Source organism: Chiloscyllium punctatum, chromosome 8, assembly GCF_047496795.1.
Source record: "Chiloscyllium punctatum isolate Juve2018m chromosome 8, sChiPun1.3, whole genome shotgun sequence".
Classification (NCBI taxonomy): Eukaryota; Metazoa; Chordata; class Chondrichthyes; order Orectolobiformes; family Hemiscylliidae; genus Chiloscyllium; species Chiloscyllium punctatum.
The window spans coordinates 83,531,247-83,546,426 of record NC_092746.1 but is presented as its reverse complement, the minus strand read 5'-3'; the positions used below and the strand labels follow the sequence as shown (position 1 = coordinate 83,546,426).

General features: G+C 40.0%; 1 protein-coding gene across 4 annotated transcripts in view; it reads left to right on the top strand.

The window, feature by feature from the left end:
* pip4k2aa (phosphatidylinositol-5-phosphate 4-kinase, type II, alpha a) overlaps positions 1-14,822 on the top strand; it is a 244,273-nt gene extending 229,451 nt beyond the window's left edge. For all 4 annotated transcript variants that reach the window (XM_072575966.1, XM_072575968.1, XM_072575967.1 and 1 more), the window contains exons 9-10: positions 12,003-12,106; positions 12,684-14,822. In XM_072575966.1, the coding sequence (XP_072432067.1) occupies positions 12,003-12,106; positions 12,684-12,764 (185 nt within the window). In that variant the 3' untranslated portion in view covers positions 12,765-14,822. The remainder of the gene's footprint in view (positions 1-12,002; positions 12,107-12,683) is intronic.
* Positions 14,823-15,180: the final 358 nt, after the last annotated feature.

The following is a 15,180-nucleotide window of genomic DNA, read 5'->3' as shown; positions in this document are numbered from 1 at the left end:
CATGTAGTCCTCACCTGATAAGGATGATGGATTCTCTTCCCTAAAGGACATTAGTGAAACAGATGGGTTTTTTTCCTGATGATCAGCAATTGCTTCATGGTCACCATTAGACTTCTAATTTCAGATTGATATTGAATTTGTATTCTGTCATCTGCCATGGTGGAATTTGAATCCAGGTCCCCAGAACACTGTTCAAGTCTTTGGATTATTAGTGTAGTAGTAATGGGCCATCACACATTTCCATACCCCCACCCGTCCAAAATTATCTGCTTATAAATTTCCTTTCTTTCACTCCACAATCCAGAACACAAGCCAGAGGAAATCATAGTTCTGTTTTTTTTTGCATGATTTCTCTCCTTTAGAAGTGCAGGTGTTTAAAGTTCATATAATGCTCTTTAGGTGTGACATTCCATGATTCCTGTCAGAACTTGATCTAATCCACACATCAATTTTAAACAGCCGTTGAATTTACACCCTCAGCAATCCTTTAGCTTGTACATCTTCCTTTTAAACAACGTCAAATGCATGGCTTAGAAAGGGTGGATGCTGGGAATTTGTTTCCATCAGGCAGGGATACTAGGACCCCCTCCTCTAGAATTAGAGGGGATCAATTTAAAATGGAAATAAGGAGACATTTCTTCAGCCAGAGAGTGGTGGGCCTGTGGAATTCATTGCTAACGAGTGCAGTGGAGCCCGGAACGTTAAAACTCTTCAAGGCAAGATTAATAAATTCTTAATCTCGCAAAGAATTAAGGGATACGGGGAGAGTGTGGGTAAGTGGCGTTGAAATGCCCATCAGCCATGAGGTGACTACCTCCTTGTCCTGACTATGCAGGACCTATTTCCCTGTACAGCCATGTCATTGGTACCTACATGGAGCATGATAACGGGATCCTCACCTTTCCACCCGCCACTAAGTTCCTCTTTAATCTGAAACAGATATTCTAAACCCGGCATCAGGCAGACAACACAGCATTCTTTACCAGCGCATTAACCTTCAGAGAACTCTATTGGATCCTACTTCCACTATAATTCTTCTTGCTTCCCTCCACTTGAATGACTTCCTGTACTATGGTGATTTGGTGAGTCAGCTTAGTCATGCTGCAGTCCTCACTCTCAACAAATAAGCTTAAAGCATCTCATACCTATTGGGCAATTGTAATGTTTGAGCCTCCTGCATGCTTGTCAGAGAGATGTACAGGAGGGAAACAGGCCCTTCAGTCCAACTCTTCCATGCCGACCATTATCCTAAATTAATCTAATCTCATGTGCCAACATTTGGCCCATATCACTCTAAACATTTTATATTCATGTACCCATTCAGATGCCTTTTAAATGTTGGAATTGTACCAGCTTCCACCACTTCCTCTGGCAGTTCATCCCATACACACACCTATCTGAGAGAAAAAGTTGCCCCTCAGGTCCCTTTTAAATCTTTCCCCTCTCACCTTAAACCTATGCCCTCTAGTTTTGGACTCCCCTACCCTGAGGAAAATGCTTCTTCAAATCACTGTATCCATGCCCCTCAAAATTTTATAAACTTCTGTAAGGTCACCCCTCAGCCATCGATGCTCCAGGGAAAGTCATTCCAGTTTATTCAGCCTTCCCTAATAGCTCAAACCCACCAACCCTGGCAATATGCTTGTAAATCTTTTCTGAACCTTTTCAAGTTTAACAACATCTTTCCTATAGCAGGGAGACGAGAACTGAACACCGTATTCCAAAAGTGGCCTAACCAATATCCTGTGCAGCCACAACATGACCTCCCAATCCTATACTCAATGCACTGACCAATCAAGGCAAGCATACCAAACACCTCCTTCACTACCCTGTCTACCTACAACTTCACTTACAAGGAACTATGAACCTGCACTCCAAGGTTTCTTTGCTCAGCAACACTCCCCAAGTCCTTACCATTAACTATAAAAGACCTGCCCTGATTTGCCCTATCAAAACATAGCACCTCACATTTATCTAGCTTAAATTCTATCTGCCAGTCCTTGGCCTATTAGCCAATCTGATCGAGGTCCTGTGGTACTCTGAAAGGTAACCTTCTTCACTGTCCACTGCACTACCAATTTTGGTGTCATCTGCAAATGCACTAACCATACCACTTCTATCTGCCCTCTAAGTTCCCGAATTTGTCTCAGCTGCAGCCAGTCTCCCTTGTTACCGAACACTAATTAAATCTGAAGATCCTATCCTAAAGTGTGACCACCACCTGAGGAAAGGTAACCTTTCCCCTCCTGAAATTCTGAGAAAAAGCTGCTCAAACTACAAACGCTTACTGCAGACATCACTTCCCTGGAATCTGTTGGTATCCAGGAGTTTTCACATGGTGTAGCCATCATCTGTCCTGCATTCTTTTTAATTAGTGTTTAAATTAACAGAATTACTTTTTTTTTTCCTTTCTGAATACATTTTATTAACCTTATCACCAGTACATATACTATTTTAAAGCTTAAGAAAACTCTAACCATTTTACCAGAAACTGATCAAACAACTGGCTTCTTGTTCCGTAATGGGTAATTACCAATTCATTGAGGATGAAAAAAATTAGAAAAAGTAAGCCAAAGAAATACCACCCACCCCCTAACTCATCCAACTCCCAGCATTCTATTCAAAGTCACACTGAGATGTATATTTCTCTGTTGTGAAGCAGCTCAGCCCCAGGTCCAAAACAAAAGTTTAGAAATTAATCAGTAGAGACAGTTAAATGTGGACTAGAAACAAAATTAGATTTTTAGCAAGAGATTAAAATTACCATTCACCCCCTCCAATCCCAACAACTCTCATCATACTGTTCAAAGTCACAACAGTGCTTCTTTATTCAGCAACTTAAAAAGTGGCTGGAGTAAAAAGTTAATTCAGAATTTGACGTAAATTAGCTTGCAATCAAAATGACACATTTATCACAAACCAAAATAATGTAAGTATGGTTCTCTTTAAAGCTGTGAACAGATTAACCTGTTTTTATACATTTTTTGCCTTCAGTTATATTGTTTGACTTTGTCCTTACTCCTTGTATAGGTCAATAGAACACACACCCTGCAATATTCAGTGTTGCACAAAAATTCGCAAGTTGTTTTGGATTCAAAACTGATCAGACTTGTATCTTTTCCTGCCTTGAATTATGGTACTCTCACGTTAACAACAGTGTGACTGGCATCGTGGATTATATATGTTTACCAAGCATAGTTTGAAAAATGTGATGCATTGTCCTTCAATCAAGTCACATATCTGGAAACTTGTACATTAAATGACTAAAATAAGCAGTTCTTTTCTTATGCTTTCTCACTTAGCATTCAATTTGTTATGCACCAAACCAAATCTCCTCAAAATATATTAAAAAGATAGACTAGACCCAAACATTTCCTTATTTTGAAGGTGAGTGTATGGTGTTGCGTTCCAGATGTACTTTGATCAGTCAAACTACTCAACTTTAAGTAAAATACAATTTATGTTTATACTAGTTAAAATACAGTCAAAAAAGGGAATAATTGGCTTAATTGTAAGTCTATCAAAATGCTTAACAGAATAATATTAACTGTTCCAATATAGTAACATTCCATAAACACATGTTTGGCATAGGCAACTTCAGTAAAATCGATTGTGACATGCAATTCTAGCAGCAGGAAGGGAACCCAAGCTTTTAGCTGTAAGCTTCCATGTCCAGCTTCAAGACCCCAGAAACTGCAGAAAGCTAAAACTAAAAATCCTAGTTCTGTGGAAGTTTGATTCCATCCATTCAGGCTGCTTCTATTGTTTTAACAGAATTACCCATGGCCTCTCAAGTTGTTTACTTTATTGGTTTTGAGAAGACTGTTATTCACCTCTGTCTCAACCTTCCTTAATTTAAAAAAAAGCAGGAGAAAATACACACTTAAAGCCATTTTCACACCTCCACCCCTTGAAAAAAAATCAATATCCAAAGATGGCTCATTTTTAAAAACCTTTAGATTCACGCTATTAGTACACTATAATACATATACCTTACATTGACAGTAAGCAAACATTCACTACTACAGTCCATTTCAGTTTGTTTTTATTACCACCACCAAAAGGCTCCATCTTCCTTCAAAGTCTCAACAACATGTCAGCACTATGCTCTCTGCCATGTGTATAACTTTCAAATTGAATGGCAGACACATTACTGGCAATATAAGTGTTGAAATGTTGCTACATCAACACCAGACTCAGTCGCCTTCTCAATTGTGGAATATTTCTACTAAAGATTATTCAATTTTCTGGAAAAGTACCCAGTAGGTTTTTCTATCTACTTGTCATCTTGCAAGAGTATAGCATTGACACCGGCATCACTCGCATTGGTAGCCACTCTGAATAGCTTTTCATAATCAATTAATAGTGGTATACTGCAAGGATATGTTTGGGATCCACTGCTGTTTGTTATTTTTATAAATAACCTGGATGAGGGCATAGAAGGATGGGTTAGTAAATTTGCGGACGACACTAAGGTCAGTACAGTTGTGGATAGTGCCAATGGACGTTGTAGGTTACAGAGGGACATAGATAAGCTGCAGAGCTGGGCTGAGAGGTGGCAAATGGAGTTTAATGCAGAAAATTGTCAGGTGATTCACTTTGGAAGGAGTAACAGGAATGCAGAATGGTAAGATTCTTGGAAGTGTAGATGAGCAGAGAGATCTCTGTATCCATGTATATAGATCCCTCAAAGTTGCCACCCAGATTCATAGGGCTGTTAAGAAGGCATACGGTGTGTTAGCTTTCATTAGTAGAGGGATCAAGTTTCAGAACCATGAGGTCATGCTGCAGCTGGGCAAAACTCTGGTGTGGCTGCACTTGGAGTATTGCATACAGTTCTGGTCACCGCATTATAGGCAGGATATGGAAGCTTTGGAAAGTGTTCAGAAGAGATTTACTAGGAAATTGCCAGGTGTGGAGGGAAGGTCTTACAAGCAAAGGTTGAGGGTCTTGAGGCTGTTTTTGATAGAGAGAAGAAGATTGGGAAGTGACTTAATTGAGACATATAAGATAATCAGAGGGTTAGATCGAGTGAACAGTGAGAGCCTTTTTCCAAGGATGGTAAGAATTCTGGATAATCCAAGATGGAGGACAGGAAAAATTTCTGGCAGTAACAGCTGCTCCTTTTTTGAGGTATTTTAGGTGCTGTAGATGATTTCCTCGAATTGCAGGAGCAGCAATTACGGTTTTATATGCTGTTGCAATTTTTTGGAACTTTGGGGAAAAAAAAGTCAAAACAACAGCAGTTTTAAAAGGGAGAAGAACAGACAAAGGAAGCACATAGTGAGGTCATTCCGGGATGCCTTTGTTGTTTGAATTCATATATCGCTGGACATTAGAGTGCATCTGGGAAAATTATCAAACAGTAAAATTCACAACTGATCTTGGACGAACTGTTGGACGAAGTTCACAGCACAGAATCAGATAAGTTAATCGTTGTTTTAAGTGTGACCTATAGAGAATCTGCAGTAGAGTAGGTTCTTTCTTGATTGTGTTTTTGGAGATATGTCTCTTGATTAAACTTAAAATAAAAGCCATAACTATTAATTTAACCTGGGGCAGTGTTTGTAGAGGAATAAGATGGTGTTATTTTCTGGGTCTGTAGATTGTGAAGGAGCAAAAATGGCCTTTAATAGAGTGATATGTACTACTTGTTAGATGTGGGAGTTTAAAAAGAATTGAAGGATTACAGTGGATTATATCTGCCATAAATGCTGCTGCCTGCAAATCTTATCAGATTAAATTTTGGGAAAGCAAATCTTAGCAGGAATTATACACTTAATGGTAAGGTCCTAGGGAGTGTTGCTGAACAAAGAGACCTTGGAGTGCAAGTTCATAGCTCCTTGAAAGTGGAGTCGCAGGTAGACAGGATAGTGAAGAAGGTATGCTTTCCTTTATTGGTCAAAGTATTGAGTACAGGAGTTGGGAGGTCATGTTGTGGCTGTACAGGACATTGGTTAGGCCACTGTTGGAATATTGTGTGCAATTAGATTAGATTAGATTAGATTACTTACAGTGTGGAAACAGGCCCTTCGGCCCAACAAGTCCACACCGCCCTGCCGAAGCACAACCCACCCATACCCCTACATTTACCCCTTACCTAACACTACGGGCAATTTAGCATGGCCAATTCACCTGACCTGCACATCTTTGGACTGTGGGAGGAAACCGGAGCACCCGGAGGAAACCCACGCAGACACGGGGAGAATGTGCAAACTCCACACAGTCAGTCGCCTGAGGCGGGAATTGAACCCGGGTCTCTGGCGCTGTGAGGCAGCAGTGCTAACCACTGTGCCACCATTCTGGTCTCCTTCCTATCAGAAAGATGTTGTGAAACTTGAAAGGGTTCAGAAAAGATTTACAAGGATGTTGCCATGGTTGGAGGATTTAATCTATAGGGAGAGGCTGAACAGGCTGGGGCTGTTTTCCCTGGACCATCAGAGGCTGAGGGGTGACCTTATGGTTTAGGAGTTATTTGAAGTTTTCTGTCCACTGGAGGCTGATGTTTTCTCTGTCTCTCAAAAGAGCACTATCCTTACACCGCAAAGGTTAGTGGTCGCGGGTTTTGGATCCCTATAGTCCTTAGAAGGCACTAAAGAAGCCTCAGATATCATGCTCATCAAGACCCTTGCAACTTTCTCAGGGTTTACAAAATTATGAGGGGCATGGATAGGATAAATAGACAAAGTCTTTTCCCTGGGGTTGGGGAGTCCAGAACTAGAGGACATAGGTTTAGGGTGAGAGGGGGAAGATATGAAAAAGACCTAAGGGGCAACTTTTTCACGCAGAGGGTGGTACAGGTATGGAATGAGCTGCCAGAGGATGTAGTGGAGACTGGTACAATTGCAACATTTAAGAGGCATTTGGATGGGTATATGAATAGGAAGGGTTTGGAGGGATATGGGCCAGGTGCTGGCAGGTTGGACTAGCTTGGGTTGGGATATCTGGTCAGCATGGACGGGTTGGACTGAAGGGTCTGTTTCCATGCTGTACGTCTCTATGACTTTAAGTGGATCAGTTGGAGAGACAGTTAGAAGCAATGATGAGTTTGCAACAGCAACAGTATGTGATGGATGGCATTTATAGGAAGGGGGGGGAAAGTCTCAGATACAGTCACATAGATGAGTTAACTCCAGAAAAGGTAAGAGAAGTAGGCAGCTAGTGCAGGAGTCTTTCGTGGATATACCCATTTCAAACAGGTATGCTGTTTTGGAAAATGTAGGGGGTAATGGATTCTCAGGGGAACGTAGCACAAACAGCCAAGTTTCTGGTATTGAGACTGGCTCTAATGCAATGAGGGGTACGTCAGGTTCCAAGAGATCAATTGTGTTCGGGGATTCTATAGGCAGAGGTACAGACAGACATTTCTATGGCCAGCAGAGAAAAAGCAGAATGGTGTGTTGCTTCCCTGGTGCCAGGATCAATGATGTCTCAGAGGAGGTGCAGAATGTTCTCATGGGGGAGAGTGGCCAGCAGGAGGCTATTGTCCACATTGGAACCAACGACATAGGAAGAGAAAAGGTTGAGATTCTGAAGTGAGATTACAGAGAGTTCAGCAGAAATTTAAAAAGAAGGTCCTCGAGAGTAGTAATATCTGGAATACTCCCGGTGCTACGAGCTAGTGAGGGCAGGGATAGGAGGATAGAGCAGATGAATGCATGGTTGAGGAGCTGGTGTAGGGGAGAAGGATTCACATTTTTGGATCATTGGAATCTCTTTTGGGGTAGAAGTGACCTGTACAAGAAGGACGGATTGCACCTAAATTGGAAGGGGACTAATATACTGGCAGGGAAATTTGCTAGAGCGGCTCAGGAGGATTTAAACTAGTAAGGTGGGGGGGTGGGACCCAGGGAGATAGTGAGGAAAGAGATCAATCTGAGACTGGTACAGTAGAAACAGAAGTGAGTCAAACAGTCAGGGCAGGCAGGGACAAGGTAGGACTAATAAATTAAACTGCATTTATTTCAATGCAAGAGGCCTAACAGGGAAGGCAGATGAACCCAGGGCATGGTTGGGAACATGGGACTGGGATATCATAGCAATTACAGAAACATGGCTCACAGATGGGCAGTACTGGCAGCTTAATGTTCCAGGATACAGATGCTACAGGAAGGATAGAAAGGGAGGCAAGAGAGGAGGGGGATTGATAAGTGATAGCATTACAGCTGTGCTGAGGGAGGATATTTCTGGAAATACATCCAAGGAAGTTATTTAGGTGGAACTGAGAAATAAGAAAGGGATGATCATCTTATTGGGATTGTATTATAGACCCCCTAATAGTCAGAGGGAAATTGAGAAACAAACTTGTGAGGAGATCTCAGCTATCTGTAAGAAAAATAAGGTGGTTATGGTCGGGGACTTTAACTTACCAAACATAGACTGAGACTGCCATAGTGTTAAGGGTTTAGATGGAGAGGAATTTGTTAAATGTGTACAAGACAATTTTCTAATTCAGTATGTGGATGTACCTACTAGAGAAGGTGCAAAACTTGACCTACACTTGGGAAATAAGGCAGGTCAGGTGACTGAGGTGACAGTGGGGGAGCACTTTGGGGCCAGCAACTCTAATTCTTTTAGATTTTAAATAATGATGGAAAAGGATAGACCAGATCTAAAAGTTGAAGTTCTAAATTGGAGAAAGGCCAATTTTGATGGTATTAGGTAAGAACTTTCAAAAGCTGAATGGGGGCATATGTTCAAAGGTAAAGGGACGGCTGGAAAATGGGAAGCCTTCAGAAATGAGATAACGAGAATCCAGAAAAAGTATATTCCTGTTAGGGTGAAAGGAAAGGCTGATAGGGAATGCTGGATGACTAAAGAAATTGAGGGTTTGGTTAAGAAAAAGAAGGAAGCATGTGAAAGGTATAGACAGGATAGATTGAGTGAATCCTTAGAAGAGTATAAAGGAAGCAGGAGTACACTTATGAGGGAACATTGGTTAGGCCATATTTGGAATATTGTGTGCAATTCTGGTTGTCCTATCGGAAGGATGTTGTTAAACTTGAAAGGGTTCAAAAAAGATTTACAAGGATGTTGTGAGGGTTGGAGGATTTGAGCTATAGGGAAAGGTTGAATTAGGATAGGGCTCTTTTCCATGGAGTGTTGGAGGCTGAGGGGTGACTTTATAGAGGTTTATAAAATCATGAGGGGCATGGATAGGATAAATAGACAAGGTCTTTTCCCTAGGGTGCAGGAGTCCAGAACCATAGGGTATAGCTTTAGGGTGAGAGGGGAAAGATATAAGGGGCCTAAGGGGCATTTTCTTCACACAGAGGGTGGTGCAACGGGCTGCCAGAGGAAGTGGTGGAGGCTAGTACAATTGCAACATTTAAAAGGCATCTGGATGGGTATATGAATAGGAAGGGTTTGGAGGAATATGGGCCAAGTGCTGGCAGATGAGATTAGATTGGGTTGGGATATCTGTTTGGCTGAATAAATTGGACCAAAGGGTCTGCCTCCATGCTGTACATCTCCATGACTGTCTATGTGGAGTTTGCATATTCTCCGCGTGTCTGCAAGGGTTTCCTCTGGGTGCTCCAATTTCCTCCCACAATCCGAAGATGTGCAGGTCAGATGAGCTGGCCATGCTAAATTGTCCACAGTGTTAGGTGCATTAGTCAGAGATGAATATTGGTTACGGGAATGGGTCTGGGTGGGTTACTCTTCGAAGGGTTGGTGTGGACTCGTTGAGCCAATGGCCTGTTTCCATACTGTAGGGAATCTAATCTATCCAGCTTCTCTTTGTAACTCGAGCCCTCTATTCCCAGCAACAACATGGTAAATCTCTTTTGAACCCTGTCCAGCTTGATTATATCCTTCCTATAACATGGCAACTATAACTGGATATAGTATTCTAAAAGGGGCCTCACTAATGTCCTGTGTGTCCTCAACATAACATCCCAACACCTATATTCAAGAGTCTGAGCAATGAATGATGTCCAGTCAATGTTTGGAAAATTAAATTCACCTCCTATTACTTAACTTTCTCACATTATATCTGAGATCTCATCATTTTTTTTCTCAATCGTTTGATCAAGCATAGTTTTTGATCATTGAACTTCAACTTCCTTATCCCTACTCCTTGCTCCTGCTTCGACTTGTGCCTTCGTGACCTTGTTACCACATGGTCAGGAAACATCCCAGGGTATACCTAATGTAACTCTTCAGTTGCCTGATTTTCCACTAGCTTCCACTAACATTTATTACCACTTCTCCAGCCTCATTTCCCAGCAGTCCAATGTCCATTCTTGATTTTAGATATCTAAAACTCTTGCAATTATCTTTTATATTATTAGCTTACCTTCATTTTTCATCTTCTCACCCCTTATTGTCTTTTTAGTTGTCCTCTGCTGGTTCTTAAAGGCTTTCAAATGTTCTGGATTCCCACTGATCTTCACCACATTGTGTGTTTTTTCTTTTGCTTTTCTGCTGTCCATGACTTCCCTTGTCTGCCAAGGTTGTCTCATCCTCATCTTAGTATGAACCTTCTTCCTTGGGTTGAATTTCTGCTATACCTCCCAAATTACCCTCAGAAATTCATGCCATTGCTACTCCATTGTCTTCCCTCTTTGGCTCCCTTTCCAAACAGCTCTGGCCAGCTCCTCCCTCATATATTTTTTGTTACTTTTATTCACATATAATACCATTACATCTGTTTCAAGCTTCTCCCTCTCATTCTATTATGTGTGGTCACTGCCCCCTAGGGATTCCTTCACTTTTCGTTCCTTAATCAAGGCTGCCTCATTACACATCACTAAATACAGAATTGTCTGTTCTCCAGTGGACTGTATCACAGCTGCTCCAAAATGTCATCTTCTAGACATTCCACAAATTTCATTTCAAGTCATAGACATTTACAGAACAAAAGAGATCCTTCGGTCCAACTTGTCCATGCTGACTAGGTGTCCTAAATTAATCTAGTCCCATTTGCCAGCACTTTGCTCATATCCCTCTCAACCCTTCCTATTCATATACCCATCCAGATGCCTTTTAAATGTTGTAATTGCACTGTCCTCCACCACTTCCTCTGGCAGATCATCCCATACACGCACTACACTGTGTGGAAGAAGTTGTCCCTTAGATCCCTTTTCAATCTTTCCCCTCTCACCCTAAAACTTGGGATCCACTGACAATCTGATATCCCCAGTCCACCTGCATATTGAACTCCCCCATGATTACTGTAACAGTGCCTTCTTACATGCCTTTCCTATCTCCTGGTTTATGTCTACATCCTGACCATTGCTAGGAAGGTCGTGCACAACTCCCTTCAGGGTCATTTTTCCCTTCGCAGTTCGTCAACTCTACCGCACAGATTCAATGCCTTCTGACCCTTGACTACTTCTTGCTATCGATTTAGTTTCATTTCTTACTTGCAAGGCAATCCTGCCCTCTCTGCCACCTGCCTGTCCTTTCAGTAGGATGCTTTTCCTTGGATATGTAGTTCCCAACCATGGTCCTCTTTCAGCCATGCCTGTGTGATGCACACAACATTGTATCCGCCAATTTGAATCTGTGTTACAAGCTATTTACCTTGTTTCATATACTGCATGAATTTATGTACAATACCCTCAGTACTGTATTGGGTGTCCACCTTCTCATAGTTGACCCCTTATCTGCTGTGCCTGAATTTAGATTTCTGACCTTTTCCATGCTCTCTGTCCAATATGTATTCTGGAAACTTTATTAACCTCTCCTGATCCCTTCTCTCCTCTAAGTTTTCTATAATTTTCTGTGTAACTGAACCAACCACCCTTCCCTCACTATGACTAGTCTCAGCATGATTCAGATTGAGCTCATCCTATCAGAACAGCTCCCTCCTTCCCAGTACTGGTGCTAAATTCTCCCAATCGAATCTTGGAGCAATGCATTTACCTCTTTAATCTTTTTTAACCCTCTGCCAATTAGCTTGTGCCTCAGGTAGATCATTACCTTTTTGGTTTAGCTATTCATCTATTCATGCATTTTTAGTAACACTACTCATAAATTGTGTATATCTTTTGTAGACTCCCTGAGGAAGGAGATTTACTTTCTGGGAATTATTGACATTCTAACACATTATGATGCAAAGAAGAAAGCTGCACATGCTGCCAAAACAGTTAAACATGGTGTAAGTAATTTATACTTTTCTAGCAAAAACTATTTTGACACCAGAGAAATAAAACAAAACATGCTTTTCTAGTTAATAATGTTTCGTGGGAACACAGCTCCACGTTGACTTCAGTTATCTAGCAAAAGTAGTTCTAAGAGATTGCGCTAGTTATTTAGTACATTCGCACATTAACATGTCTCAGTGGGCAACATCTTTACCTCTTAAGACTTAAAATTGGGTGTTCCACTCAATACTAAAGCATGTCATCTGGATGTAATCTCAGCATATAATCTCAGTGCTAAAGCATATAATTTATTCAGTACCATACTGAATTTATGCGGCACTGTCTCATTTTCCATCAACACATCTAAGAGTAGGTGTGTTGGGTTTTGCAAATGAGAGCTGGTTGTGTTACTTGTGCAGAACTAAGCTTTTCTTGGACTCTTTCTTTCAGACCTCACAAGGAAATCAGTTTTTTAGAAAAGTATTTTTTAAAACATTGTACAGATTCCCATGGAAAATTGTTTGTTGAAATCCTACTTATAAGACATTTCAAATAGAAAATAGTGATAACTGCAATTTTTGTGTTTTGTAGTCTGGTGCTGAAATCTCCACCGTCAACCCGGAACAGTACTCGAAACGCTTTGTGGAATTTATCACCAGTATTTTGACATAGCTTAACATGGATAACACATGCAGAGAATGGGAGGGATGATAAAAAATATGAAAATGAAATGGGCTAAATGAAGTGGCATCTGCAGTGTTTGTCTTGCTGAAAGCATTCCCTTTTACATCTTCTGAATAAGATGACTGATGGAAAATAGCTTTAACTGCTTCCTGAAACTGCCAGCACAGTACTCACAATTAAGAACTTTATTTTGTGGGAAGGATATAAAATCGGAGTGCACTGCTTTAGCAACACTCCAAAACTCGCTGTGATGGAACTTTATGGGGGGAGGTACTTTCAGTATGGGAAGAAACTGCATGTTAATTGACATACAGCAATTACAGGTTTCAAATTATAAACTGTGGATCAGTTTATCACTTGAACTGAAAGATGCAGAGCAGTATTTGTTTATCTTGCTAATGTTCCACTTCCATTGTGCACACTGGCACTCCTCAAGATAGCTTCACGGTTTCTTGTTTCTTCAAAGGGAGTCTTAACAAAATACAACTTCCAAAGTCCTGTTGTGTTGAGTTAGTCTCAATCACCACTTTAGGTAGCTTGTACTAATGAGTTTAAAAGTTAATATTCCTTCAAGGAGGAGATCAAATTAAGAAATCACAAATTTAGGTCACATTTGTTCACAGTAATTGAGTGTCTCAAAGCTCTGATAAATTAACTAAGGTGTCACAGTACAGAAAAGATGCTCATTAAGTGTCAGAATCTGACTGATGATTATTTATCATCGTTTTAGACCACATTTTAATGCATTTCTAGCTTTTATTTGAAAAAAATTGAGTAAATTGTTAAGGTAATTGAAGTCTCCATTTGCACAACAGATCCCATTGTAGCAGGATTTGAATAGTGTATGGGAAGAAAAATTGAATTTGTAACACTTCAGACTATTGATCATTATTTGTGCAGTTTGATTTCATTATTTCATCTCAATGTAAAAGAATTTTCAATTCACGTTAATAGTGTTTACAAGGGAAATGTCTGAAAGTGTCATATGTGAGCAGGTTTTTCTATATGGATTAGTTTTCAAATAAAATGTCCTTATAGAAGTCTTTCTCCACCATGTTAAAGCAGATCTGACACCTATTTAGCATACTTTTCACATTGAGGAAGAGATTAAGACTATCTTAACACAACAGTAATATTTCAGAAATCACGGTTGCCTTTTTAGTTTCTGCAACATTATTTTTAGTATTATGTAAATATGTAATAAATGGTTGCTTCAATCTATGATCATATTTGTTATTTTAAGCATGAATTAATCTTTTCTGTACTATTTCCACTATCTAATTATGCAGATTATGTCCTGTTAAATAAAATATGCTTAATATGTTTAAAGATTACACTGTGCAACAGGTGTGCCTTTTCCTAGGTGTATCATTGAAATTGCTGTTACGTCTATACAAATTTCATTGCTGTGTCCTCCCCAGACGTCTGGGAACTTAAGCAGGCAAAGGAGTGCCAGAATGCCTTTTCCTATTAAAAATGTGTCAATGCTGTTTGGACTGCAATTTTTTTTAAATGCTTCACTTAGGTAGCAGTTACCTAGATTATACTAGGATTCTAGTATCAGCATCTTCAGTGGCCAAAGGCAATATCATCAGTGTGACTATGTAATAATTTAACATGGTTTTGTTACTCTTGGTAAAGTGATGTTAACTCTGTTATGTAAATGTACAGTTATATATTTTACGTATTTAAAAAAATCCATAATCACTGTGCCGGTCATGTTCATTTCAAATTTTCTGTAAGATGCTGTACTTTCCATTGGTAATAGGACCAGAAAAAACAAAGCCCATTTGGGGAAAAAAGAGGTACATGTGCAAACAATATATTTGGGCAAAAATCCCCCTCTGTGGCTCATCTGTGTATTTTAGATGCTTCTGGCAGCTTAAAATATAAATGCACAATGTTTTGTCTCTATTAGGTCATTCATGTAAATAATTTTTTTTTGTTTAAGTGATGCAACTTCATAAAACATGTACTAGTGCTACATTCTACACACTCCATACCTGAGCTTTGCTTTATGAAATAAAGCTCTCTTTTGTCTCAAAATGCTTCTTGTATTGATGGTGTTATTTTCATACTAGTTGTGAGAGTAATTGTTGTTGCCTTTCTAACATACCATTTTGGGAAAATGAGAACAGATGCCTTGAGTCTGTTCAGTTCTTAACCAACTCTTGCATAATCACCTTTCAATAATTGAATAGCACTTAATATGTTAATAAGGAATGGTGGTAAAGGTGGTTTAGATATCTTTCTTTAGCTTAGATATCACTCAGATCATGGGACAGTCTTTGTAATCAGAAAAGTAGGAATCTGAAATAAAAAGAAACAGATCCTGGAAATACGCATGTTAAAGTAGCATCTGTGGAGAGTAGCTAAATTGATGTTTTAGGACTAGGACCTTTCA